The sequence below is a fragment of the Cladosporium halotolerans genome (genome assembly GCF_011745625.1).
Source record: "Cladosporium halotolerans strain TM138-S3 chromosome Unknown Sca9, whole genome shotgun sequence".
NCBI lineage: Eukaryota > Fungi > Ascomycota > Dothideomycetes > Cladosporiales > Cladosporiaceae > Cladosporium > Cladosporium halotolerans.
This window is the reverse complement of record NW_027191460.1, coordinates 514937-533543: the sequence shown is the minus strand read 5'-3', so window position 1 is coordinate 533543 and position 18607 is coordinate 514937. Positions and strand designations below refer to the sequence as shown.

Sequence of the window (18607 nt, the reverse complement as noted above, 5' to 3'; positions counted from 1 at the left end):
AAGCATTGGATATGCCTGCTCTGCAAGCGCAACGATTCTTGATGTAAGCAGCAGCCCAGATAGTCCACCGCTATGCCGATAAGAGATCGCTACAAGAAGAAGGGACAGAGGATACGCAACATCGACGTATTTATGCAATCAATCGTTCATGTCATGTTCAATCCATCTATCTATTCGCTTTTCGGCTTAGGTTTGATCTGCGGCACAACCCACCAGTCATTGTACCTCTTTCCCGGCGGCGGGATGCTCACTTCCAGCACCTCCCGCAGCCCATCCTCGCCAACACCACTACCCATCGTACGCTTGAGCAAAGATGCGCCGACGAAAATAGCAACGCTCGTCGTCTCCAGCTGCTTGATCTGGGCGTTCCGCCTTGCCTCCGTGCCGACGAACTTTCCAGCAGTCGGCGACACCTTCTTCAACTTCGCCAGATGCTCTTTGATGGGCTTCACGCGAGCCTCGACTCTGATCACAGCATCTTCAGGGCTACCTGTGAGAGTCTGCGCGCTCTTGAAGCTTTCCAGGCTAGGAGGCGCGGGGTCTGTGACGGCGAGGTAGGGCTTCATGCGGGCCTCGTAGACGAGCTGAGCTTGGGCGAAGGGTCGGTCGGCGGATTTGATGAGCTTGAAGTGTGAGAGGAGAGCGTAGAGGTCTGCGAGCGCCTCCGCGAGCAGGATGGAGACTTCGGTTTCCTCTCGCAAGCAATTGATCCAGTCCTGGGAGGCGATGCAGTCCATGGAGTAAGCCACGTTCTTCGAGCTGACGATCTGGGCCATGCGATCGAGGAGGAAGGCTTCGATGTGCTGGAGGAGCCGTTGCTTCTCGAGATTGAGCTGGGAAAGGTACCAGTACATGCCGCCCATCTCGTAGTCCAGGTAGATATCCGTCTCGAAGCCGAGGCTGATGGTCTCTGTCATGATCTTGAGCTTGTACCAGCGAGACCAGGAGCTGAGAGGGGACAGCTTTACTTGCTTGCCGAAGACTGTGTCGAGCTTTTTCTGTGGCATGATGGAGTCGATGTCCGCGTCGGCTTGCTTTGCGATGGTCGTCTCGAGCTCGTGTAGCAAGGGCACAGCCTGGGTGAAAGTTCGTCGTGTCCGGCAACGATTCTGACAGACCATGCGGTAGAGATTCAGGTATTCGTCGTATGCTTTGTCCATGATCGTTTCCAATATTCTCGCGCAGCGGTGTCGCGGATCCGAAGGAACTTCGACATGGAAGCTCGCGGGGTCTACAAGGACGTCGCCAGCCAGGACCAAATCGCGAATGTCTAGCAGCATGAGGTCGAAATGAGGAATGTCATCCCTGACCGTGCCGCCCGCAAAGAGCAGATCTTGGAAGATCGCCCGAGGGTATGTGCTGGGATCTCGAGAAGCAAAAGACCAGACAGCCTTCTGCAGGGATGCGGGACTTTGTCTGGCCTGAGAATCGGTGAGGCGGTCAGCCTCGTCAATGTCTGAGAAAAGCTTGATCCATTTCTTTTGAGATTCGGTCCAAGTGAGCTGGAGCATTGGCCGTGGTGGTGTACTCGTTGCAAGGTGGCGCTGAACCTTGTCCGTGAAGGCCTCCGGAATTGGTTCGGCCAAAAGATGACTCTCCTCTGTCATCTTATCTTCTGTATAGACGACGAGGTTCGCCCACAAGTTCGCCTCTCCAAAGGCCGAAAGCATGTAGAGCTTGCGGGCCTGCAAGCGAGCTTCAAGTGCGGCCTTTATATCTGCAGGGAGGTCACAGTTCACCACCCAGCGAATGGCATCATCCAGGATAGTCTTGACGTCGTCTTCACCCATCCGCGGCAGGAGCTCTTGACCGAACAGATGCGTGACAAAGTCCTCTTCGTCGTAGAAGTTCTGGCTCTGGACCGTCATTAAGACCTGGGCGCAGCATTTAGCCAAAGCCACACAGTACGCTTTCACGACAACATGCGTCAAGCACGACTCATTTGTCGAGAGATCTGCGGGCTCGCCATATTGCAGCGTGTAAGGGTATCGATTGGCTGCCGAAAGCAAGCGATCCAGATGTAAGCTTGTGAAGACGGTTTGTGAGAGCTGTGATCCTTCCAGCCAGGCAATTTCAAGAGATGAGAGCTGGTCTAGAATCCAGAGTGATTGTGCCGCGTTAAGCGGTGCGACAGGGTCGAAAGAAGGATCCACAGGTTCGCCAGGAGGCACTAGGCCAGAGTCCATTTTAGGGTCCATGATCTTGTCATGTGTTAGCATAGATACCTTGCTCTTGTGAAAGCTCGGAGATAGTGACATACCTCCAAAGCACCGACAGCTTCAAATAGAGTGAAGAAGTCATCGATGACCAAATCGCCAGGCCGTAACTCTGAGACTACATCAGCCTTAGAATTGAGAAATAGAGATGGAAGAGCGATACCCTTGGAGGCAGCCGAAAACTGTTCAGTCACATCTACGACACCTCTCCTGCCGTACGAGGCAGTCTGTCTGGCTTCTTGCGCTAGCCGTGCCGCGGCTATCTTGATATTCTCGTCATCGTTCGACTCGGAGCTGATGGCAAGTCGCGCGATGTCTGCAAATGTCTACATGTCAGAAACAGTCGGGTGAGCAATAACATCAATACGGACATCTTACCTCGCGACAAGCCATCTTGCTGCATTTCAGGCAGATAGGTCACTCACGAGGGCGGGTTTGGGGACATATAGTGGTTGTAAGACGGCGCGAAGCCCAAAAGTACTGTAGGGAAAAGCTTGGCACTCTCCCGAAGGGTAGGGAGCCTCCATTTACTATGTATGTACATGATGGTTACAACACTCGAGCCTGCCCCTTCGCACAGCGCATCCGCGCACCCACGCAAGGCATCGATCTCCCACCGCTCATTCTCCGGCGCGGTTTGCGCCGGTCCTGTGCTTTCCCCTCATGGTCTCATCTCCTGGCTCTGGACTGCTCTACGAGCTCTGAGCGGCCTGCGCGAAGCCAGACTCGTTGGCCTGGTTGAGGGACTTGGCCTCACCCTGCTTGCCGTTCTGTCGATATTGTCAGTATCCGCTCCTGCGTTCCTCGCGCCCTTGTGACGGCTAATCCCCTCTCCTCCTTGCTATCCTGCTCCGGGTGTACGCACCTCCCACTTGGCGAACCTCAGGTCGGACTCGCCGCGCCTCTCAGCAGCCAGTCTCTTGTCATCCTTGAGCGAGCGACGCACGACGCGCGAAGCGATGGTGAGGTAGCGGTTGTAGCTGTGCGAAGTTGTTAGCAGCCGGGCTCCAGAGGGCGTGCGCGCATTGAGTCGGGCACGGGCGGTGTCGGCTGGACGTACGTGAGACCCGCGGACTTCCAGGCGGCAGACATGATGGCTGATTTGGTGATGTGAGAGGTTTGTTGGGTGGAATGGAGGTGACTTTGCGGCGTCAATGGTCTGGCGGCCCTGCTGCAGCGATGGGATGGCCTGCGGAGGTTTGAAGCTCGGGTCCAGCCGGAGTCGGCTAGACGCAGTGACAAAACGTTGGCCGGCTTTCAATCAGCGGCATGCGCCAATGCGAGCTGTGGGATGTGGAGATAATTGAATGGATGCCAATTGATACATTTCAAAATCCAAAATAAATCACAATACTTCTTTCTGAGACGTTACCATAGTTACACGCTAATGGTACAACTTCTACCTTTTTGCACAAAACAAAGGGAACCCTCCTCTATGAAATTGTCACCTCAGATTATTTACACCCTGAGACCAATCTCCTCCGCGTACGGCAGGACGTAAAGGTCACCAACTGCGCTGACACTGGCCTTGTTCTCAAGCGCCTCCTTGGCGAGCTGCTGGACCTTCTCAGCAGTGACGGAGTCGACGGCCTTGCCGACCTCGTCGATCTGGTAGGCCTTGCCGCCCTGGACAAGACCAGCACCAGTGAGCTCCATAGCGGCCTGAGTGGACTGGCCGTACTCGAGCTCCTTGAACTTGGCGAGAGCCTTGGCCTTGGCAAGGTCCTCGTTGCTGATACCGCTGGCGATAGCCTTGATGATGTCGACGACGGGCTTAGCGTTCTTGGCAACGTCGTTGGCAGAGCCGGAGAGAGTGATGCTGAGAAGACCGGCGTCGGAGAAGATGTCGCTCTTGGTCTGGATCTTGAGGCCAGGGGCAGCCTCGGTGGCCTGGAGAAGACGGCTAGAGCCGGCAGACCACTTGATGCTGGAGGGACCACCAAGCAGCGCAGCCAGAACGGAAGCCTCGGGCTTGTAAGAAGAGCCGGTAGGGCTGCTAGAGCCGGGGAAAGCAATGACCATGGAGTTGCCGGAGCCGTGAGAGATGCGCTCCTCACCACCAAAGTACTTGGACTGCTGAGACTCGAGCTTGTACGCAGGCTGGCTAGGGATGTCGGTGAAGAACTCGCCGACCCATTTGTTGAGCTCGCCCTGCGCAACACCGTTGCCGACAATGGCGAAGGAGGGCTTGGCGTAGGCGGAAGCGGCGAAGTCGGCGACAGACTCGGCGTCGACGTACTTGCTGATGGGGAGGGAAGAAGAAGCGTTGATAGACTCGCCGAGACCGCGGTGGAAAGCAAGACCGAAGGCGGAGTTCTGGGCCATTGCGGTGGTGTTGGCGAGGAGCGCCTGCTGGTTGAGCTTCATGATGGGGTAGATCTCCTCGTGCAGGACGTGGGCTGCGCTCCGTTAGCCGCCACAAAGTACGCAAATCCGGATTGACTGGGCAAACATACGCGCATATTTGGTCTGCTGTGCGACCTCGGCGAGGAGCTCGACGAAGTAAGGCAGGTCATCACGGAGGAACTTGGCACCAACGACGAGATTCTCGCGGGAGTGGTAAGTCTGGAGAGCAGATCCGAGCAGCTCGGACTCGCGCTGTATCCTCAGGGTAGACCTCCTCTCGGTGTTCTGTTCAATGCTTCCATCAGCCCTGTTCCTGTATCCTCCCGCCTTCCATCTCCTCCCAGATAATCTCCTACCTTGAACGCGTAGAGCTGGAGGGCCTCGGTAAGACCGGGGAAAGCCTGGTACCTGGTACCGGCCTTTGCGACGATGGCGAGGCTGGCGACGGGGCCGGGAATATCTCTGCTGGCGAACTTGATGCCCTGCGCATCACCGGCCTCGTAGGCAAAGGAGCCGGAGGCAGGAGCGGCGAGGCCGCGGTTCTGCTGCTGCCAGGAGCGGCGGACAGCGCGCTGGGTGTGGCGACCGAGGGCGGAGCGCGAGAGCATGGTGACGGCGGGCTCTCAATGGCAACGGGGGAGGTGTGCGGGTGCAATGGGCGATGGTCGAGCTTTGCTGGCGACGTCGAAGAGCGCGGTTTCCTTGGGCTCGGGACCGGTAGCTCCCGCTGCGGCCAATCATCGCGATTTGGCTTACTTGCGGGCGCGGCTGCCTCAGGCGCCAACGCCGGCGAGGCGGGCGGCGGGCACCAGCCCCAGTGCGCTGCACGCAGGTGAATCTTTTGAATGGCAAAGCTGCCTGCCGAAGTTCGCTCTGCAGCATTGCGATGCATGATTGTCGCAGAACTCATGCGCATCCACCGGCGGTAGTACTGCGACAACTCTAGACGACGTGAGAGGTCTCTAGAGTGCACTCATCCTCGCCGACGCCTCGCCCTCCACGCGGCCGTCTGCGTTCACTTACATCGCCGGCCGCAGCTTCCAACTCCGACATGTCTTCGGTAACGCCTTCCGCACATGCGCCTGCACTGGGTTGCGCCGCTAACTCGTGCGCATAGCAACTTATCGAGGTCTGCAGCCAAGTGATCAGCTACCACTACGGAGAGACGTCCAGGGTAAATCGAGACAGTTGCAGGTTGCGCCAGCAGACCCGGAATCTAACATATCGCATAGCAAATCTTTGAAGCTCTCGCCAGGAATGGTCGGACTACGCTGGAGACGCTTAAGGCGCTCAAACTGCGCAAAACACCTCTCTCTCGTATCAAGACCAGTCTTGCCCAGCTGATCCAGCACCGTCTGGTCCGACACCACACCGACGATCGTAGCGATACCTATTACTCGGTAGACTGGCACGGCGCATATGGATTACTTCGCACGGGTAGAACCATTCTTTTGATCGAATCGCGGCTGGGAGAAAAGGCTGCGGGGGTGGTGGCTATGGTGCTGCAGATTGGACATTGCACGGTGGGAGATTTGGCTGGTGTCTTCGACTTTGACGAGAACGGGCTCTCAAAACGTAGCAACGGTGCGGATACCCCGGTGCAGAATGGCAACGGTCAGGTCAACGGAGATCATGGCTCAGGACACCACGACCCCAAACAAATCGGCAGTCTTGCCGAGTTGCATCATATCCTCCGAAAACTCCTGCGTGCCGGATTCCTCATGAAGCTTGGACTGCGCTCGTTCAAGCCTAATGCCGACATAGAAGACGAGATCGGTACCCTCGTCATGGAGGAGAACTTCCCCGACGGCAAGATCACAGGACCAAAGAAGCAGGCCGAATTTAAGAGATCGGTCGATAGCCTCAAGCGGAAATGGCGCGACGACGCAGAGTACTCGGAACGACGTGATGTCGAAGGCGGCGCAAATCTTGTGCGTCCTGGTATGGATGCCAACAAGCGACAGAAGTTGAATGGCGGGCTCGCCAATGGACACAGCAGTCACAACGACGAAGCGGATTTCTCGGGGCCCAAGCTTCCGGTAAGGCAGTAACCCCCAGATCCTAGCGTTCTACTCACTAATATTTCTGGTTCAGAACGACATGTCTATCGGTGTCAACCTCGATAAATGCGTCGTTGCGATGCGAAGCGAGCATTTGGTGAACCATGCACAGCACTACCTGGGCCACATCACAGCAGGCGTATACCGTGCGCTTCTTTCCGTGCTGGAGCCCAAAGTACGATCCGTGAGAGAAGATCTTGTACATTACGATGACGAAGACGAGGAGGAGGAAGCTCAGCCCGTTGCTTCGGTCATGGAGATTGCCGAACATGTCGACCCTTACTTGGATCTTGCCGCGGGAATTAGTGGTGCGAAGTCGCACTTGCCGAACGGCGGACCCAAAGCCAAACGGAAGGTTTCTATCGAATACGACAACGACTTTGGCGACATTGGCGTTAAGAAAGAAGTCGACTCTGACGATGAGGGTACTAATGGATACTCGAGCATGCGGAGCAAGAACAGGCGGCTTGACCTTATCGAGCAACACCTGAAGCTTTTGGAGGAACATGACAAAGAATTCTGCCGTCGGCCCGGTGCAGCAGGTCAATCCGAATGGCGGGTCAATTTCCCTGTATTGAGCAAAACACTGGTCGACGCGGAAATTGACACGACTATCGATCGTCGATTTGGCCCTGCTGCAGTTCGTGTTGCTCGCATGCTTCGACAAGAAGGCAAATTGGAAGAGAAGGGTGTAGCGCAAAAGTGCCTCAAGCAGGTCAAAGACATCCGTGCGATCCTGGCTCAAATGCAGGCGGCAGGCTTTCTGGAATCGCAAGAGGTCCCCAAAGATCAATACCGCCAACCCACTCGCTCGCTCTATCTCTGGTTCTTCGACAAGAAGAAGGTAGCGCAGCTCGTGCTCCATCAAGCGTACCAAGGCATCGCAAGATGCCTGCAGCGCATGGATGTCGAACAGGAGAAGTTCCAGCAGATCCTCGACAAGCGTGAGCGTCTGCGTGCCACCAACCCTGACGCCGCGAGGAGCTTCATCATCGGCAAGACCGGTATGCTGGAGGAAGGAGGCGCGCCTCTGAGCGGCGTCGAGAAGCAGCAGCTGGCTCTTTGGCGCGAAACGCAGGAGAAGCTTCTTACTCAGGTCAGACGTCTGGACGACGTGGTTGCGGTGATGAGAGATTTCACAGGCAAGGACGTCACGATGACCACGTGATGCTTTTTTTTACGAGTCAGGATCTTACGGGAAATGGGAGGATTTGGTGCCACTTGCATAGCGGATGGCGTTCATGTTGATTTGATACGATCTCAGTGCCTTCGGGTTTGGGACATCCTCTCGTCGCAATGACACGGTGTTCGAATGGCCAGCACGGCCGGAGGCATGGCTGCCGCTTTGCCTACCTTGATGCTCAATAGAAAAAGGTGTCAGCTCGTTGCTGCACTCTTTCAGGGAGACGCGAAGCTGAAGCTGTATATGTATGCGAGTAGATACCCCTGAACGGTCTTCATCCATCTACATATATGTGCTCAAGGATCGTCCTCAAAAAGCTTACGTCGCGATCAACCTGCACACCATTTCTACCAAGCTTGCTAGTCTTCGTATCTGGCACGCTTGCGAACTTGCTGGCCTTGAGATTCCTCATCCGCGATCGTTCTCTTGCGAGAAGCAAGCGAGCTGAGGTCTTGGCGGTACAATGAGGGAGCGCCTGAGGCCGATGTCCCAGTGAGAGATGCCGAAGAGGCACGGCTGGAGTGCTTGCTGCCAGTTTCAGAGGCAGTCAAGGGGGTCGAACGGAAAGTGTTCCAACCTTGACGGGTGGGGGTCAAAAATGGCGAAGATTGCGCGTTCCTCGCGGCGGCTCCCTTGATCTGCATTGAAACATGGCTGCCCGTAGTTTTGACGAATGTTGAAAACGCCTTGGCCTCTTCGCGTGAAGAAGACGACAAGGGCCTGTCGATCTTTTCGTCAAGCCGACGAGCTTTCGTGATGACCTTCCTTGCGTCTTTCACTTGCTGCTCGGCGTCCGACTTCTTACGTGTCTCCAGCGACAGCAAGCTCGCCATTTTCACAACTTCGTCTGCCTTCTCTTGCATTTTGAGTCTGGCCTCTTCAGCCTCCTTCCTGCTCTCGCGCTCTTTCTGTTTGCTCTCCGAAAGCTCCTTCTCGATTCCGTCAAGTCTTTCTGATGTGGCCGCAGCAGCCTTCTCGTCTTCGGCACGCAGCCTTTCCAATTGCTTCAGCTTGTTCTCAAGGGCCTGCGTCTTTTGATGTGAATTTTTGCATTCCAAATCTGCCTTTGCCTTCTCTTCGGTGAGGTCTGCTTGCTTCTCGGACAACAGCTTGTGCAACTCTTCAATCTCTGACGCTGCTTTTTGGCTATTCGCTGCTGCTTTGGCCTTCTGTTCGACTGTTGCTTCCTCCAGTGCCTTCACCTGATCGCGAAGCGTTGAGATCGCCTTTGCTGCTCGGTCGGTCTCTGCCTTGGCCTTGGAGCGCTCTGTACTAGAGGTTGACCGCACCTCTCTCAACTGATCATGCAGCCTTTGAGTTGCTTCTTGATGCTCCCTGTCTAACTCGGATCGTTCTTTTGCTGAGACTTCCTTGATCTGTTCAAGCTTGCTCTGCAGACCAGTCAGCTCATCTGCGACCAGTGCATGCCCTTTCCGAGACGCTTCCAGCAGATTTTGCTGATTAGCTAAAGCTGCATCAGCCCGACTCAAGCTTGAGCGTAGATCCGCGATCACTTTTGCCTGATCCACTTGTGCAGCAGCAGCCTTGCGCTTGTTCTCAATGGCGGCACTCGACAATCGCTGGTGCTCCTCACGAGTGGCTGTGAGATCGTCTTCCAGCACGGAAAGTTGTTCAGCTTGAGACCTGCTCTGATCCTCGCTGGCCTCCAGACGTCGCCGCAGATTACCTATCTCAATGACTTGTCCGGCGCTCTCCGAGGACGCCTTCTCCCTCTCCCTGTCCCATTCTTCACTTCGGATATTCATCTCTGCCTTCAGATCTGTAGTGGCCCGTGCTGAGTGCGAGAGGCGCCTCTGGGCGCCTTTCTCGGATTCTCTCGCGTCGGCCAGAGACACCTGGATGTCATGTAACCGTGCTTGGAGCCTTTGAATGGCGCTCTTGTCGGCGGACTCCGTATCGGTCCGATACTTGTTCGCGGCGAAGAGGTGGCGGGACATTTGCTGCGCTTCGACTTCGAGGCCTTTCACCTGTTTCCTTGCGCCGCACAGCTCAGCTGTAGCTTCGGATTTCTCTTTCCGCAAGTCGTCGGTCGATTTTTGTAGCAGGGCCAGCTTGGTTTGCTGCAACTCCATTTCCTCCTTCAGCCCTTCCTCCTTCCTCGAAAACGAAGCTCGTCGCTTTTTGGAGTCGGCAACCAATTGGCGAGCCTTACTCTTCACCTCCATCAATTCGTTCTTGGTGCGATGGAGGCTTGCCGTGAGGTCGCCGAGGTGGGCTGCAATGTAGGCGATGTCTGCCTCGCTTTCGTCATTGACCAGATGGATGCTGTGCGATAGCCAGTGAGTCAAGTGGTCGTCGACATCGGATTGAGGGTGCCGGAGATTGTCGTTTAAGCTAGCAAGCTCTATTACTCTGGCCGCGAGAAGCTCGTTGGCGTGCTCGAGGCGATGTTTTAGCTCGCCGTTGTCCTGGACGAGCTTTACGTTGTCAGCACGGTACCGTTTGCTCTGTGCGTCGAGGTTCCTGTTCAGTGCCTCGACAGTCTCTTCGCGTTTGAGTGTCTCGCTCAATTCCTTCTCTAGCTCTTCATTGCGCTGATTGGCGAGGTCCCTGCAGTCGATTGCGAGCTGCTTGCCTTCTCTTGTCTTGCCTGCTGCGTGCTCCAGCTCTTCCAACTTCTTCGAAAGCTCAGACACAGATTCTTCCAGCTCCACCATCTGCGATTTCTCGAACTCGAAACTTGATTTCAAGAGTCTGTGTTGGTGCTCAGCCTCGTCTGCTCTGCACAGAGCCTCTGAGAGCTGCTTCTGGCTGGTTGAAAGTTGGCTGGCAAGGGTGTCACGCTCCTGAAGTAGCGAGTTATTCGAACTTCTATACGAGCGGTTGAACACGTCTGCTTCATTGAGTCGTTTCCGGAAAGAGTCGTTCTCCTTCGCGAGAATGATGATTTCTGCATGCATCCCTCTAATCACGTTGGCGTTGGCATTGCGCTGCTCATTATTGAAATGGCAGAAAGCGTTGAAGGCACTCTCGACATCTTGATCGGCCTGGGTGGCCTCCCAAAGGCGCGTCTGGCTCTCTTGTGAGACAGACATATCGCCCGAGCGACAATGGGTACAAAGGTGGCGGAAACGGAATCAGAGGCACGGGAAGAAAGAAGAGCAGGATGGTGAAAGAAGAGGCTTGTTAGCAATACCTCAGTCTGCACGTATCCGCAGTCCGCACAACAGACCTGCTTCCAGGGGATGCATTTCTTGCAGCTTCGTTCAGTGTCTCACGGAAGGCTCCAGCTGGCGGTGTAGAGCGCTCTTGACGCGTCTAATAAACCCATCATGGTCTAGGACCATCGTCGGAAGCTCCTTCATGTTTTGGTAAAGCGAGCGGCAGGCGCAAGCCCACTAGCATGGGAACAAGTTATAACAAATCACGATCAGACCCGCATGGATTCTTGAGAGAGACTTGGACTCTGTCTTGGTTTGCAGATGGCGTCTGCCGCAAAAATGCGATAGCTCCCGGATGTCGACAGGGTCATCTAAGTTGTGTAACAAACGCGTGCATATTGGTGGGAAAGCCTGCGACAGGTGACCGGATCCCTGCTTCTCACCCAGTGGGTAGAAGGTACAGGGTGCAGAGATAAACTTGGGGAAATGGCACATTATCAGCATTTGATTCCATCGGATCTGTGAGAGGCATTCGTAGAAGGGTCGGCGGATTATAAAGAGATCATTTTCTTGTTTCGTTTGCGTGGTCTTGATTCCATCATCGCGTCGCTGTTACTGGATCGAGGTGTTTACCAGTCTGACGGATTTAGCGCTTGCATGCGATGTATGTTCACAGCCGCTCCCGGTGTGTCATATAGCTTGTGACCAGGTCTTGCATTTCTAGTCCATTGACATCAATATTCGTTTTGTCGGCCTTCGCCTAGAGTGCCATAGTGCCATCAACACTCGTCGAGCTGGTGGCCGCCTAAGTTTCCTCGTTCGGACATCGTCCGCTTGGCGCTGACCTCCCAGAGCGAAACCTTCCGACCCAGCAACTGCAACCCCATAGCTTCAATACACCCGCCAATTCATTGTCCACAAGCCATTGAAGGGCCTCAGACCGGTCCCTAATACCTCCAGAATCGCCAATTGGACCCGCAACACCGCCATAATGTTCCGCACTCCCGCCCTCCTCCGCTCCGCGCTCCCTACCACCCCTCGGGTTTCGGCCGCCGCTGCCGCCGCGAGATTCCAGCAGACGCGCCAGGCTCATGCCATCTCCAACCCGACCCTTGCGAACATTGAGAAGAGATGGGAGGCCATGCCGCCCCAGGAGCAGGCCGAGCTCTGGATGGCTCTGAGGGATCGCATGAGCGCTGACTGGAACGAGCTCACTCTGCAGGAGAAGAAGGCCGGTATGTCTAGAGACACCGTTCAGTGAAGAATGGAAATGGAGTAAATTGCGCGTTATTTGCTTGTTCTTGGCTATTGCTGCTTGGAGTCAGCTCTCGGAGCTCGCATGCGTCGCATACCACATCTCTCGGAACTGGGCGGTTAAGGTACTATATTATGGACTTGACGCTAACTATACGCTCCAGCCTACTGGATTGCTTTCGGTCCCCACGGTCCTCGCGCCCAGCCCCCTCCCGGTGAGGGCACCAAGATCTTCATGTACGTCATGCTTGGTGTTGGAGCCTCCGGTGTCATCTTCGGCGCCCTCCGCTACTTCGCCCGTGGCAACCCCCCTACCATGACCAAGGAGTACCAGGAGGCCAGCAACGAGTACCTCAAGGTTCGTTTTTCCGACAAAGAAGAGAATGTCCTGTGCAGCAAGCGCGCTGCTTACGGGCATTGGGCATCTGGAATCGATGCTAACGTCATTTCGCATAACAGGAGCAGAAGGTCGAGCCCATCACCGGTCTTTCTTCCGAGAACTACATCGGCCCGGGTATGGTTCAGAGCAAGCCTGAGGGCAAATAGATGCAGTACAATCTGTAGAAGGGACGAGCAATGTAGTCGAATATCCGGCAGTGAGGCTTACGCCAGATGGAGCGAAGCAGCATATCAATTTCCTTGCGTTGACTGTAGTAGAATTCTGGAGCGGGAAAACTTCTGGAAGGGAGCTTGTATCTTACGCATGCTGCTGTCTGCCACTGTACAAAGATTCTTTACAGACAAGCTTCTGTCGCTTCACTCCCAGACTTCCAATCGTTTCGCAGAGTTGTGCTCTGGCAAGAGTCAGCATGTCAAGCAAGGTGAATTAGCTCTATATTGCATGCCGAGTAGCTATGTATATCCCGAAGCGAATCAGTTTTGCAGCTCGAAGCGAGGCGAGACGGGCAGAACTCGAATGTATGGGTAGCTTCCAATATTTGACGGTAAAGATGAACACAGCTCAAGCCACATTCGCAAAATGAGAGTTATGCGAGGAAATGCGTTACCCATCCGCACCCGGCAATGCCGTGAAGATGCTCGGCATATGAGGTACAAGATTACGACCCCTTCCAAGCAGCAGACGCCGGCTGGTGGTCCGGATGGTACACGCGCGATTGCGTGCTCGCGCCACGACTACCAGATGAATGTGTGACAAGCGCGACACAAAATGCATGTTGGATTATTGAGAAATCTGCTCTCTTCTCAACTGAGTCCTGACGCTTCAGAACAGTCGTACCCACGAGCCCGCCTTTGCTTGACCATTGAATTTATTCATCGCTTATCATTAAGTCACCTGGTGCTGGATGCAAGCCACATGTCTTACAGCAACGCTAAACTTTGTCTGTTCCGTCGGCCGGGCTAGTGCGAGCCCTGGCGCAGCCCGCCCACGCCGCCCTGACGGGGCTGCATGGCACCCGCATGGATCTTTCTCGGCGCCAGCGTTGAAGGTCCATTAATGAGATGCCCCCAGGCCACGCTACTCGCTTCGCGGGGATGATTCTACTCTGCCCACACTAGCACCACCTCTCCTTCTTACCATAGACGTCGGGGAGGGATGCCATTTCTATCCTTTCTTCGCACCGTTCCGCCGCATCGCTCCCTCCCCTCTCTCCGATGAGTTCCTCCTCACGCCGTCCGGACTGGCTGGACAGCCTCATCTCTCCCGATGTCAGCGTGAAGCGTGCGCTCACGTCGAAGCTGGCGCGCGCTGTCTACGCCGCTGTAACGCTGTTCAGTCTTGCTGCGATATTTCTGTCATGGAACACAGGGGGCACAGTATCAAATCCAATACCATACGACAGCGATAGCAAAATCCCTGCTGCGGTGGAACTGGATCCTTCAGCAGACAACCTACCCAACTGGACGCCCGAACCCGCACCGAAGCACGCAAAGGGTCGCTTTCACTTGCTCATCCCGGCAACTAGCAGCGGTAGAGATTTGTGCAAGTTGTTGCTTTCCACGCAGATCCTTGGATACCCAACACCTGTGCTCATCAACTATGGCGCGGCGGAAGACGCGGACCCATACGTGCAGCATCTCGCCAAGGTGGAGGGTCTGCTAAAGTATTTGGAGCACCAAGAGAATGCGAATCCGGACACCGAAGACTTGGTCCTCATCATCGACGGCTACGACGTCTGGTTCCAGTTGCGACCGGATGTGCTGATCAAGAGATATTACGAGAGCAACAAGCAGGCGAACAAGAGGCTGGTTGAGAAATATGGCGAGCACATTGTCAAGAAGTACAACATGAAGCAGTCTGTGATTTTTGGCCCGGACAAGCTATGCTGGCCGATCGATTACAGCCGTCCGGCTTGCTGGGCCGTCGATCCTGGCAATCTGGACTCCTACGCGTTCGGCCCGCAGACGTCTAGCAAGCACGAAGAGCTGACGCACCCGCGTTGGCTGAACTCGGGCACGATCATGGGGACTACACAGGAGCTTATCGACGTTTTCCGCGCAACGCTGCATGATATTCAAACCAACTATGTCACGAACTCCGACCAGTATTACTTCGCAGAGATCTTTGGCAGGCAGGAGTATGCGCGACTATCTCGGAAGCCGGAGCTTCTGGAGGAACGCAAGAAGGAGACGTATGGCGTTACGGTGGAGCCCAAGTTCGATAACGGCACAAGAGCGGAGCCAGACTACACGGGTGTGAACAGGACGGAGTATTTCATTGGTATCGATGTCAAATCGGAGTTGTTCCAGACACTGGCTTTCTGGAAGCAATTCCTAACCTGGTCACGAGGCAGAGACTCATGGGTTCCGCCTTTCGAACGACGCGACATGCTGCCTTACTCGGTCACCAATTCCAGTGTCTACGATACTCGGCTGGCGGGTGACATTGTCTCGTCGCAGAAACCTTTCAGCATCTTCAAGGACAGCGAAAAGGAAGAGGAGAAAGGCATAGTCGGAACACGGTGGAGCGATGTCGAGCTGCTTCGCAACACAGTCTCCCGCCTCAATCCGGTCATCATCCACTTCACGGGCGAGAAGCGATTCCGCGAAGTCTGGTGGTCGAAGCTCTGGTTCCAATCTCGCGCTGAAGCTTTGCGAATCGCAAGCGCCAAGCAGCGCACCGATAAGATCACCGAGGAACTCATCGAGGGCATGACATGGTACAACGCAGAGCCAGAGGAGGCCGAAGAGGTGTCCAACGCCGGTAAGAGCGGCGCGTGGTCCGATCGAGGAGGCTGGTTCGGCTGGAATACTCTCTGCAAGGCCTATGAGCCCGAGATGTATGGCGGCGACGATTACGGCTTGTATCACCCTGGGCAGCAACGAGCTCAGGAGAACCTGCAGGACTCAAAGCCACCGCCTGAGACTTGATTTTGCGTGCTATTTTAGCGGTCTTGTACACCTTTTTCCTCGCATTGCTTGGTGTAATCTAGCATTTTTGTATGACATCTACGAATTCATCTGCATCTGTGAGTCCACCAGCTACGTTGAATGCCTTGAACCCTTCTGCCGATTCACCCGTCTTCACACATCTTTATGCACGAGCGCCAAGAGCTGAGGTCCTCGTTTCAGCCACAGCCGCCATCAACGGCTCCCGCAAGCGGCTTGGCCCGGATAGCTCAACATCCACCGATCCACTCGACCTCGCCGAAGGGACTGGGCGAGATTTACAGGGAGCCAGGCCCAGCATCCATTCCCAGCCCTAAATTGCTGTCTCCTCGAATAATCGTCCGTCCTTTGTACATACGTGTCGGCGGTAGGGCTGCAGACCGTCCGATCCAGTGAATCAACTATCTCTCTCTCACTTCTTGCTCCTTTCTCGCTTCATAAGACGATTCTTCCCAAGCATCGCGTTCTCGGCTCTCCGGCGCGCTCGCACCGCTTTCCCGGCAGACGACTTCGGCCACGCGCCCTGATAGTCCCTGGCGTTTGACGGGGATTGGCCTCTGCTGTCCCGCGCATCCTCTGAAACTCGCGATCGCGGCAGGCCTGGGCGTTGGCTTTCCTATGGACTAGCCGCCCAGCTTCACTTTGTGTTCCGACTCGGGATCTTCTGGAATAAGGCTCCCACGGCGGCCTGCCTCGTCTCGCATGGGGCTTTTCGAGTCTTTGACGATGCCGATGCGTCGGCGCTCGCGGGCTGGCTCTGAGCTGGCGAAGGATGAGGCCAGGAGTTTTTTGCCACAGCATGAGGATCGGGAGGATGGGGAGGTGATGAAGGGGTGGAAAGGGCTGTGGCAGAGTCAGCAATGGGTCATTATTGGGTTTGCGGCGGCGTTTGGCCTGCTGATGCTCTATGTCCTCGCTGTAAGTTGTGGCTTTTCAAACACTTACTTTCTGAGCGCAATTAGCTGATTCTCGCTAGCCGCTGCTCACAAACGAGAAAGAGCCATCTGCTATTCAGGGTGGAGTGGCGACCAGGCCGTCTAACATGCATGTGCTTCTGGTAGCCGAAACGCCTTCGGCCGGCTTCTGTAAGACAATGTTCTCTGCAGCCATTCTGGGCTACCCCAGCCCTATCATAGTCAATTGGGCGGCAAGACTGCCTGAGACTCTCGAGGAGAAAAACCGGGAAACAATACCCTCGATGGTCGAGGGCGTGAATGACTACCTTAAGGGTCTCGACGCCACTCACAACGACGACATTGTAGTTGTGCTGGAAGGCGAGAGCCTTGTGCAACTTCGCGCTTCTACGTTGGTGGAGCGATTCTTCAGCATCAACAAGCGTGCAAACGAGCGGTTGAAGAAAGATTGGGGCAAGTATGCTGCTCGTAATCACATTCAGCAGGACGTTCTGTTCGGCGCTCAAAAGGAGTGCAGTGGTTTGAGCGCCAGTGATGCGGCTTGCTATGGCGCTCCAGCATCCACATTACCTGCAAAGATTTACGGAGACGATACTGACGCTGAGGGTGGCGACGATGAGAATCGATTTGATCACTTCCGCCCACGCTTCTTGGACACAGGCAGCATCGTGGGAACCGTTGGGGGCGTTCGTAAAGTCTTTGAGGCAGCTGCCCGTCATGCCGAAGGGAAAGACGACAAGGAGAAGAAGGTCGCGCTACAACGCATATTTGGCCAGCAACAGACTCACCGTGAATTGATTCGCCGGGATGCCGGATTCAAACACAACAGAGGATTCACTAGAGAGCATATCTCCACCATGCGTAACGCAATCACCAACAGCCCGAACGTTACATACGAGTACGGCATCGGTCTCGACTTCGCAAGCGAAATCAGCGCCCACATGGCCTTCTCCTCCGACGACTACGCTCCAGTCAAGTTCTCCGATCCCAAGGCTCTACAAACCGCGCGTGCCGAGCACAAGGTCGGCCTCACGACCGCCCAACAACCTCTCCCCAAGGACGTATCCGCAAGCCTACCACCTTACTGGACGTTCTCCTTCGAGCCCGCCCTGCCTCGCTTCAACCACTGGAGCCAAGTCCCGCTCTTCACAAACCTCTACACGGGCGTCACACCAGCGATCATCCGCCCGAGCAAACGCGGCAACGGCGACGCTGAGATGTCCAAGCCCTGGTTTCACGAGCACACGCGCAGGCTCCTGGACATCTCCGCCTACTCGCCGATCACGCCCGTGGCAGTCGGCGGCGAGAACGCTTCGACGGTGCGCGAGTTCTGGCCGTTCGAGATTTGGAAGGGCGGTGGTAGAGACAGTCGCGTGGAGGAGATGAAGGGCGAGGGGTGGATCCGGATGGATTTCGAGTGCGGCGATTTTGGCGAGGAGATCATTCAGGATGGTTTGGGCGCTTGGGGGTTGCCTGAGAATCATTGAGGAAGTTGAATGTCGACTATTAACTTAGACTTGTAGATTTAGCGCTTTGCAAACGTATTATTGCGTCTTTACCAAAATTTGAAGGGAATAACACCCACTTTACTTTAGATCACACACCATTTGGTGTTCTAGCTACCGATGGTAGTTGCGATTAGAGCTATTCTGTCTAAACCAGCAAGCGTTACGCCGGATGTGATCCCTGTTTCGTACCCATGTTCATGCGGCGTTTGCTCGCTAGACTCACTAACAAGATACCGCACATAGCCAGTGCTCGTGCGTCGAGAAAGTACAACTACGATGTGGTTGAGCATTGACAGTGACTGCGTAGCGAGCCCGATTCGATCATCCCAAACCGATGTGTTTCTCTCTGTGAATGTCTTGTGAACCCATGCTCATTCTTCAGACAATAGAGACAAACTGCGAAAAGGTTATCAAGGTGAGAGGTGTTACGCATGCGTTGAAGTACATCCCATGGCATATCAAACCATTCTCTGAGAGCAGTGCTAATACTTTGTACGCATGTTCAGCTCCGTACTTTGTCCGAGGAAGCAGCTGCGCAATCTCACAGAAGCAAACGCGTCTGGACAAGAGCGGCGGGTGATTCTGGGAAAAGAATTCGTTTCACCATCCGCTATCGGTCCAATCGTGAGTCACACTGAGCTTGATTTCATTCATCT

At 55.1% G+C, this 18607-nt stretch overlaps 7 protein-coding genes across 7 annotated transcripts; 4 read left to right on the top strand and 3 right to left on the bottom strand.

Moving 5' to 3' along the window:
- Window positions 1-127: 127 nt before the first annotated feature.
- Window positions 128-2652, bottom strand: WHR41_03632 (uncharacterized protein). The gene is made up of 4 exons (XM_069372238.1): window positions 2595-2652; window positions 2380-2542; window positions 2261-2328; window positions 128-2201 (listed from the first exon to the last, which is right to left on the bottom strand). The coding sequence occupies exons 1-4, from the start codon at window positions 2607-2609 to the stop codon at window positions 171-173; spliced, it is 2277 nt and encodes a 758-aa protein (XP_069230740.1). The 5' UTR covers window positions 2610-2652; the 3' UTR covers window positions 128-170.
- Window positions 2653-2694: 42 nt separating this feature from the next.
- On the bottom strand, window positions 2695-3407 carry WHR41_03631 (uncharacterized protein). Its single transcript, XM_069372237.1, has 3 exons — window positions 3277-3407; window positions 3082-3196; window positions 2695-2986 (listed from the first exon to the last, which is right to left on the bottom strand). Exons 1-3 carry the CDS (start codon window positions 3306-3308, stop codon window positions 2909-2911), a joined length of 225 nt encoding a protein of 74 aa, XP_069230739.1. The 5' UTR covers window positions 3309-3407; the 3' UTR covers window positions 2695-2908.
- A 135-nt stretch (window positions 3408-3542) lies between these two features.
- Window positions 3543-5219, bottom strand: WHR41_03630 (uncharacterized protein). Its single transcript, XM_069372236.1, has 3 exons — window positions 4919-5219; window positions 4673-4847; window positions 3543-4615 (listed from the first exon to the last, which is right to left on the bottom strand). Exons 1-3 carry the CDS (start codon window positions 5168-5170, stop codon window positions 3675-3677), a joined length of 1368 nt encoding a protein of 455 aa, XP_069230738.1. The 5' UTR covers window positions 5171-5219; the 3' UTR covers window positions 3543-3674.
- A 240-nt stretch (window positions 5220-5459) lies between these two features.
- WHR41_03629 (uncharacterized protein) lies at window positions 5460-8096 on the top strand. The gene is made up of 4 exons (XM_069372235.1): window positions 5460-5622; window positions 5680-5736; window positions 5795-6601; window positions 6657-8096. The coding sequence occupies exons 1-4, from the start codon at window positions 5614-5616 to the stop codon at window positions 7788-7790; spliced, it is 2007 nt and encodes a 668-aa protein (XP_069230866.1). The 5' UTR covers window positions 5460-5613; the 3' UTR covers window positions 7791-8096.
- A 3707-nt stretch (window positions 8097-11803) lies between these two features.
- On the top strand, window positions 11804-12925 carry WHR41_03628 (uncharacterized protein). The gene is made up of 3 exons (XM_069372234.1): window positions 11804-12162; window positions 12346-12539; window positions 12641-12925. Exons 1-3 carry the CDS (start codon window positions 11919-11921, stop codon window positions 12725-12727), a joined length of 525 nt encoding a protein of 174 aa, XP_069230867.1. The 5' UTR covers window positions 11804-11918; the 3' UTR covers window positions 12728-12925.
- Window positions 12926-13795: 870 nt separating this feature from the next.
- On the top strand, window positions 13796-15511 carry WHR41_03627 (uncharacterized protein; the record flags this gene model as incomplete). Its single annotated transcript, XM_069372233.1, has 1 exon — window positions 13796-15511. The coding sequence occupies one exon, from the start codon at window positions 13796-13798 to the stop codon at window positions 15509-15511; it is 1716 nt and encodes a 571-aa protein (XP_069230868.1).
- Window positions 15512-15771: 260 nt separating this feature from the next.
- On the top strand, window positions 15772-18007 carry WHR41_03626 (uncharacterized protein). The gene is made up of 2 exons (XM_069372232.1): window positions 15772-16447; window positions 16506-18007. Exons 1-2 carry the CDS (start codon window positions 16232-16234, stop codon window positions 17928-17930), a joined length of 1641 nt encoding a protein of 546 aa, XP_069230869.1. The 5' UTR covers window positions 15772-16231; the 3' UTR covers window positions 17931-18007.
- The last annotated feature ends 600 nt before the right edge of the window (window positions 18008-18607 follow it).

Coding starts and splice junctions, on each gene's coding strand:
- WHR41_03629 (XM_069372235.1), top strand. Junction 5,737..5,794: donor ACTACGGAGAGACGTCCAGG/GTAAATCGAGAC, acceptor CATATCGCATAG/CAAATCTTTGAAGCTCTCGC. Junction 6,602..6,656: donor TCTCGGGGCCCAAGCTTCCG/GTAAGGCAGTAA, acceptor TTTCTGGTTCAG/AACGACATGTCTATCGGTGT.
- WHR41_03626 (XM_069372232.1), top strand. CDS start 16,232: ATGGGGCTTTTCGAGTCTTTGACGATGCCGATGCGTCGGCGCTCGCGG. Junction 16,448..16,505: donor TGATGCTCTATGTCCTCGCT/GTAAGTTGTGGC, acceptor GATTCTCGCTAG/CCGCTGCTCACAAACGAGAA.
- WHR41_03628 (XM_069372234.1), top strand. CDS start 11,919: ATGTTCCGCACTCCCGCCCTCCTCCGCTCCGCGCTCCCTACCACCCCT. Junction 12,163..12,345: donor TCTGCAGGAGAAGAAGGCCG/GTATGTCTAGAG, acceptor TATACGCTCCAG/CCTACTGGATTGCTTTCGGT. Junction 12,540..12,640: donor CCAGCAACGAGTACCTCAAG/GTTCGTTTTTCC, acceptor TTCGCATAACAG/GAGCAGAAGGTCGAGCCCAT.
- WHR41_03630 (XM_069372236.1), bottom strand. CDS start 5,170: ATGCTCTCGCGCTCCGCCCTCGGTCGCCACACCCAGCGCGCTGTCCGC. Junction 4,848..4,918: donor TCCAGCTCTACGCGTTCAAG/GTAGGAGATTAT, acceptor AGCATTGAACAG/AACACCGAGAGGAGGTCTAC. Junction 4,616..4,672: donor ACAGCAGACCAAATATGCGC/GTATGTTTGCCC, acceptor AACGGAGCGCAG/CCCACGTCCTGCACGAGGAG.
- WHR41_03631 (XM_069372237.1), bottom strand. CDS start 3,308: ATGTCTGCCGCCTGGAAGTCCGCGGGTCTCAC. Junction 3,197..3,276: donor TGGAAGTCCGCGGGTCTCAC/GTACGTCCAGCC, acceptor AACTTCGCACAG/CTACAACCGCTACCTCACCA. Junction 2,987..3,081: donor TGAGGTTCGCCAAGTGGGAG/GTGCGTACACCC, acceptor CAATATCGACAG/AACGGCAAGCAGGGTGAGGC.
- WHR41_03632 (XM_069372238.1), bottom strand. Junction 2,329..2,379: donor GTTTTCGGCTGCCTCCAAGG/GTATCGCTCTTC, acceptor ATGTAGTCTCAG/AGTTACGGCCTGGCGATTTG. Junction 2,202..2,260: donor AAGCTGTCGGTGCTTTGGAG/GTATGTCACTAT, acceptor ACACATGACAAG/ATCATGGACCCTAAAATGGA.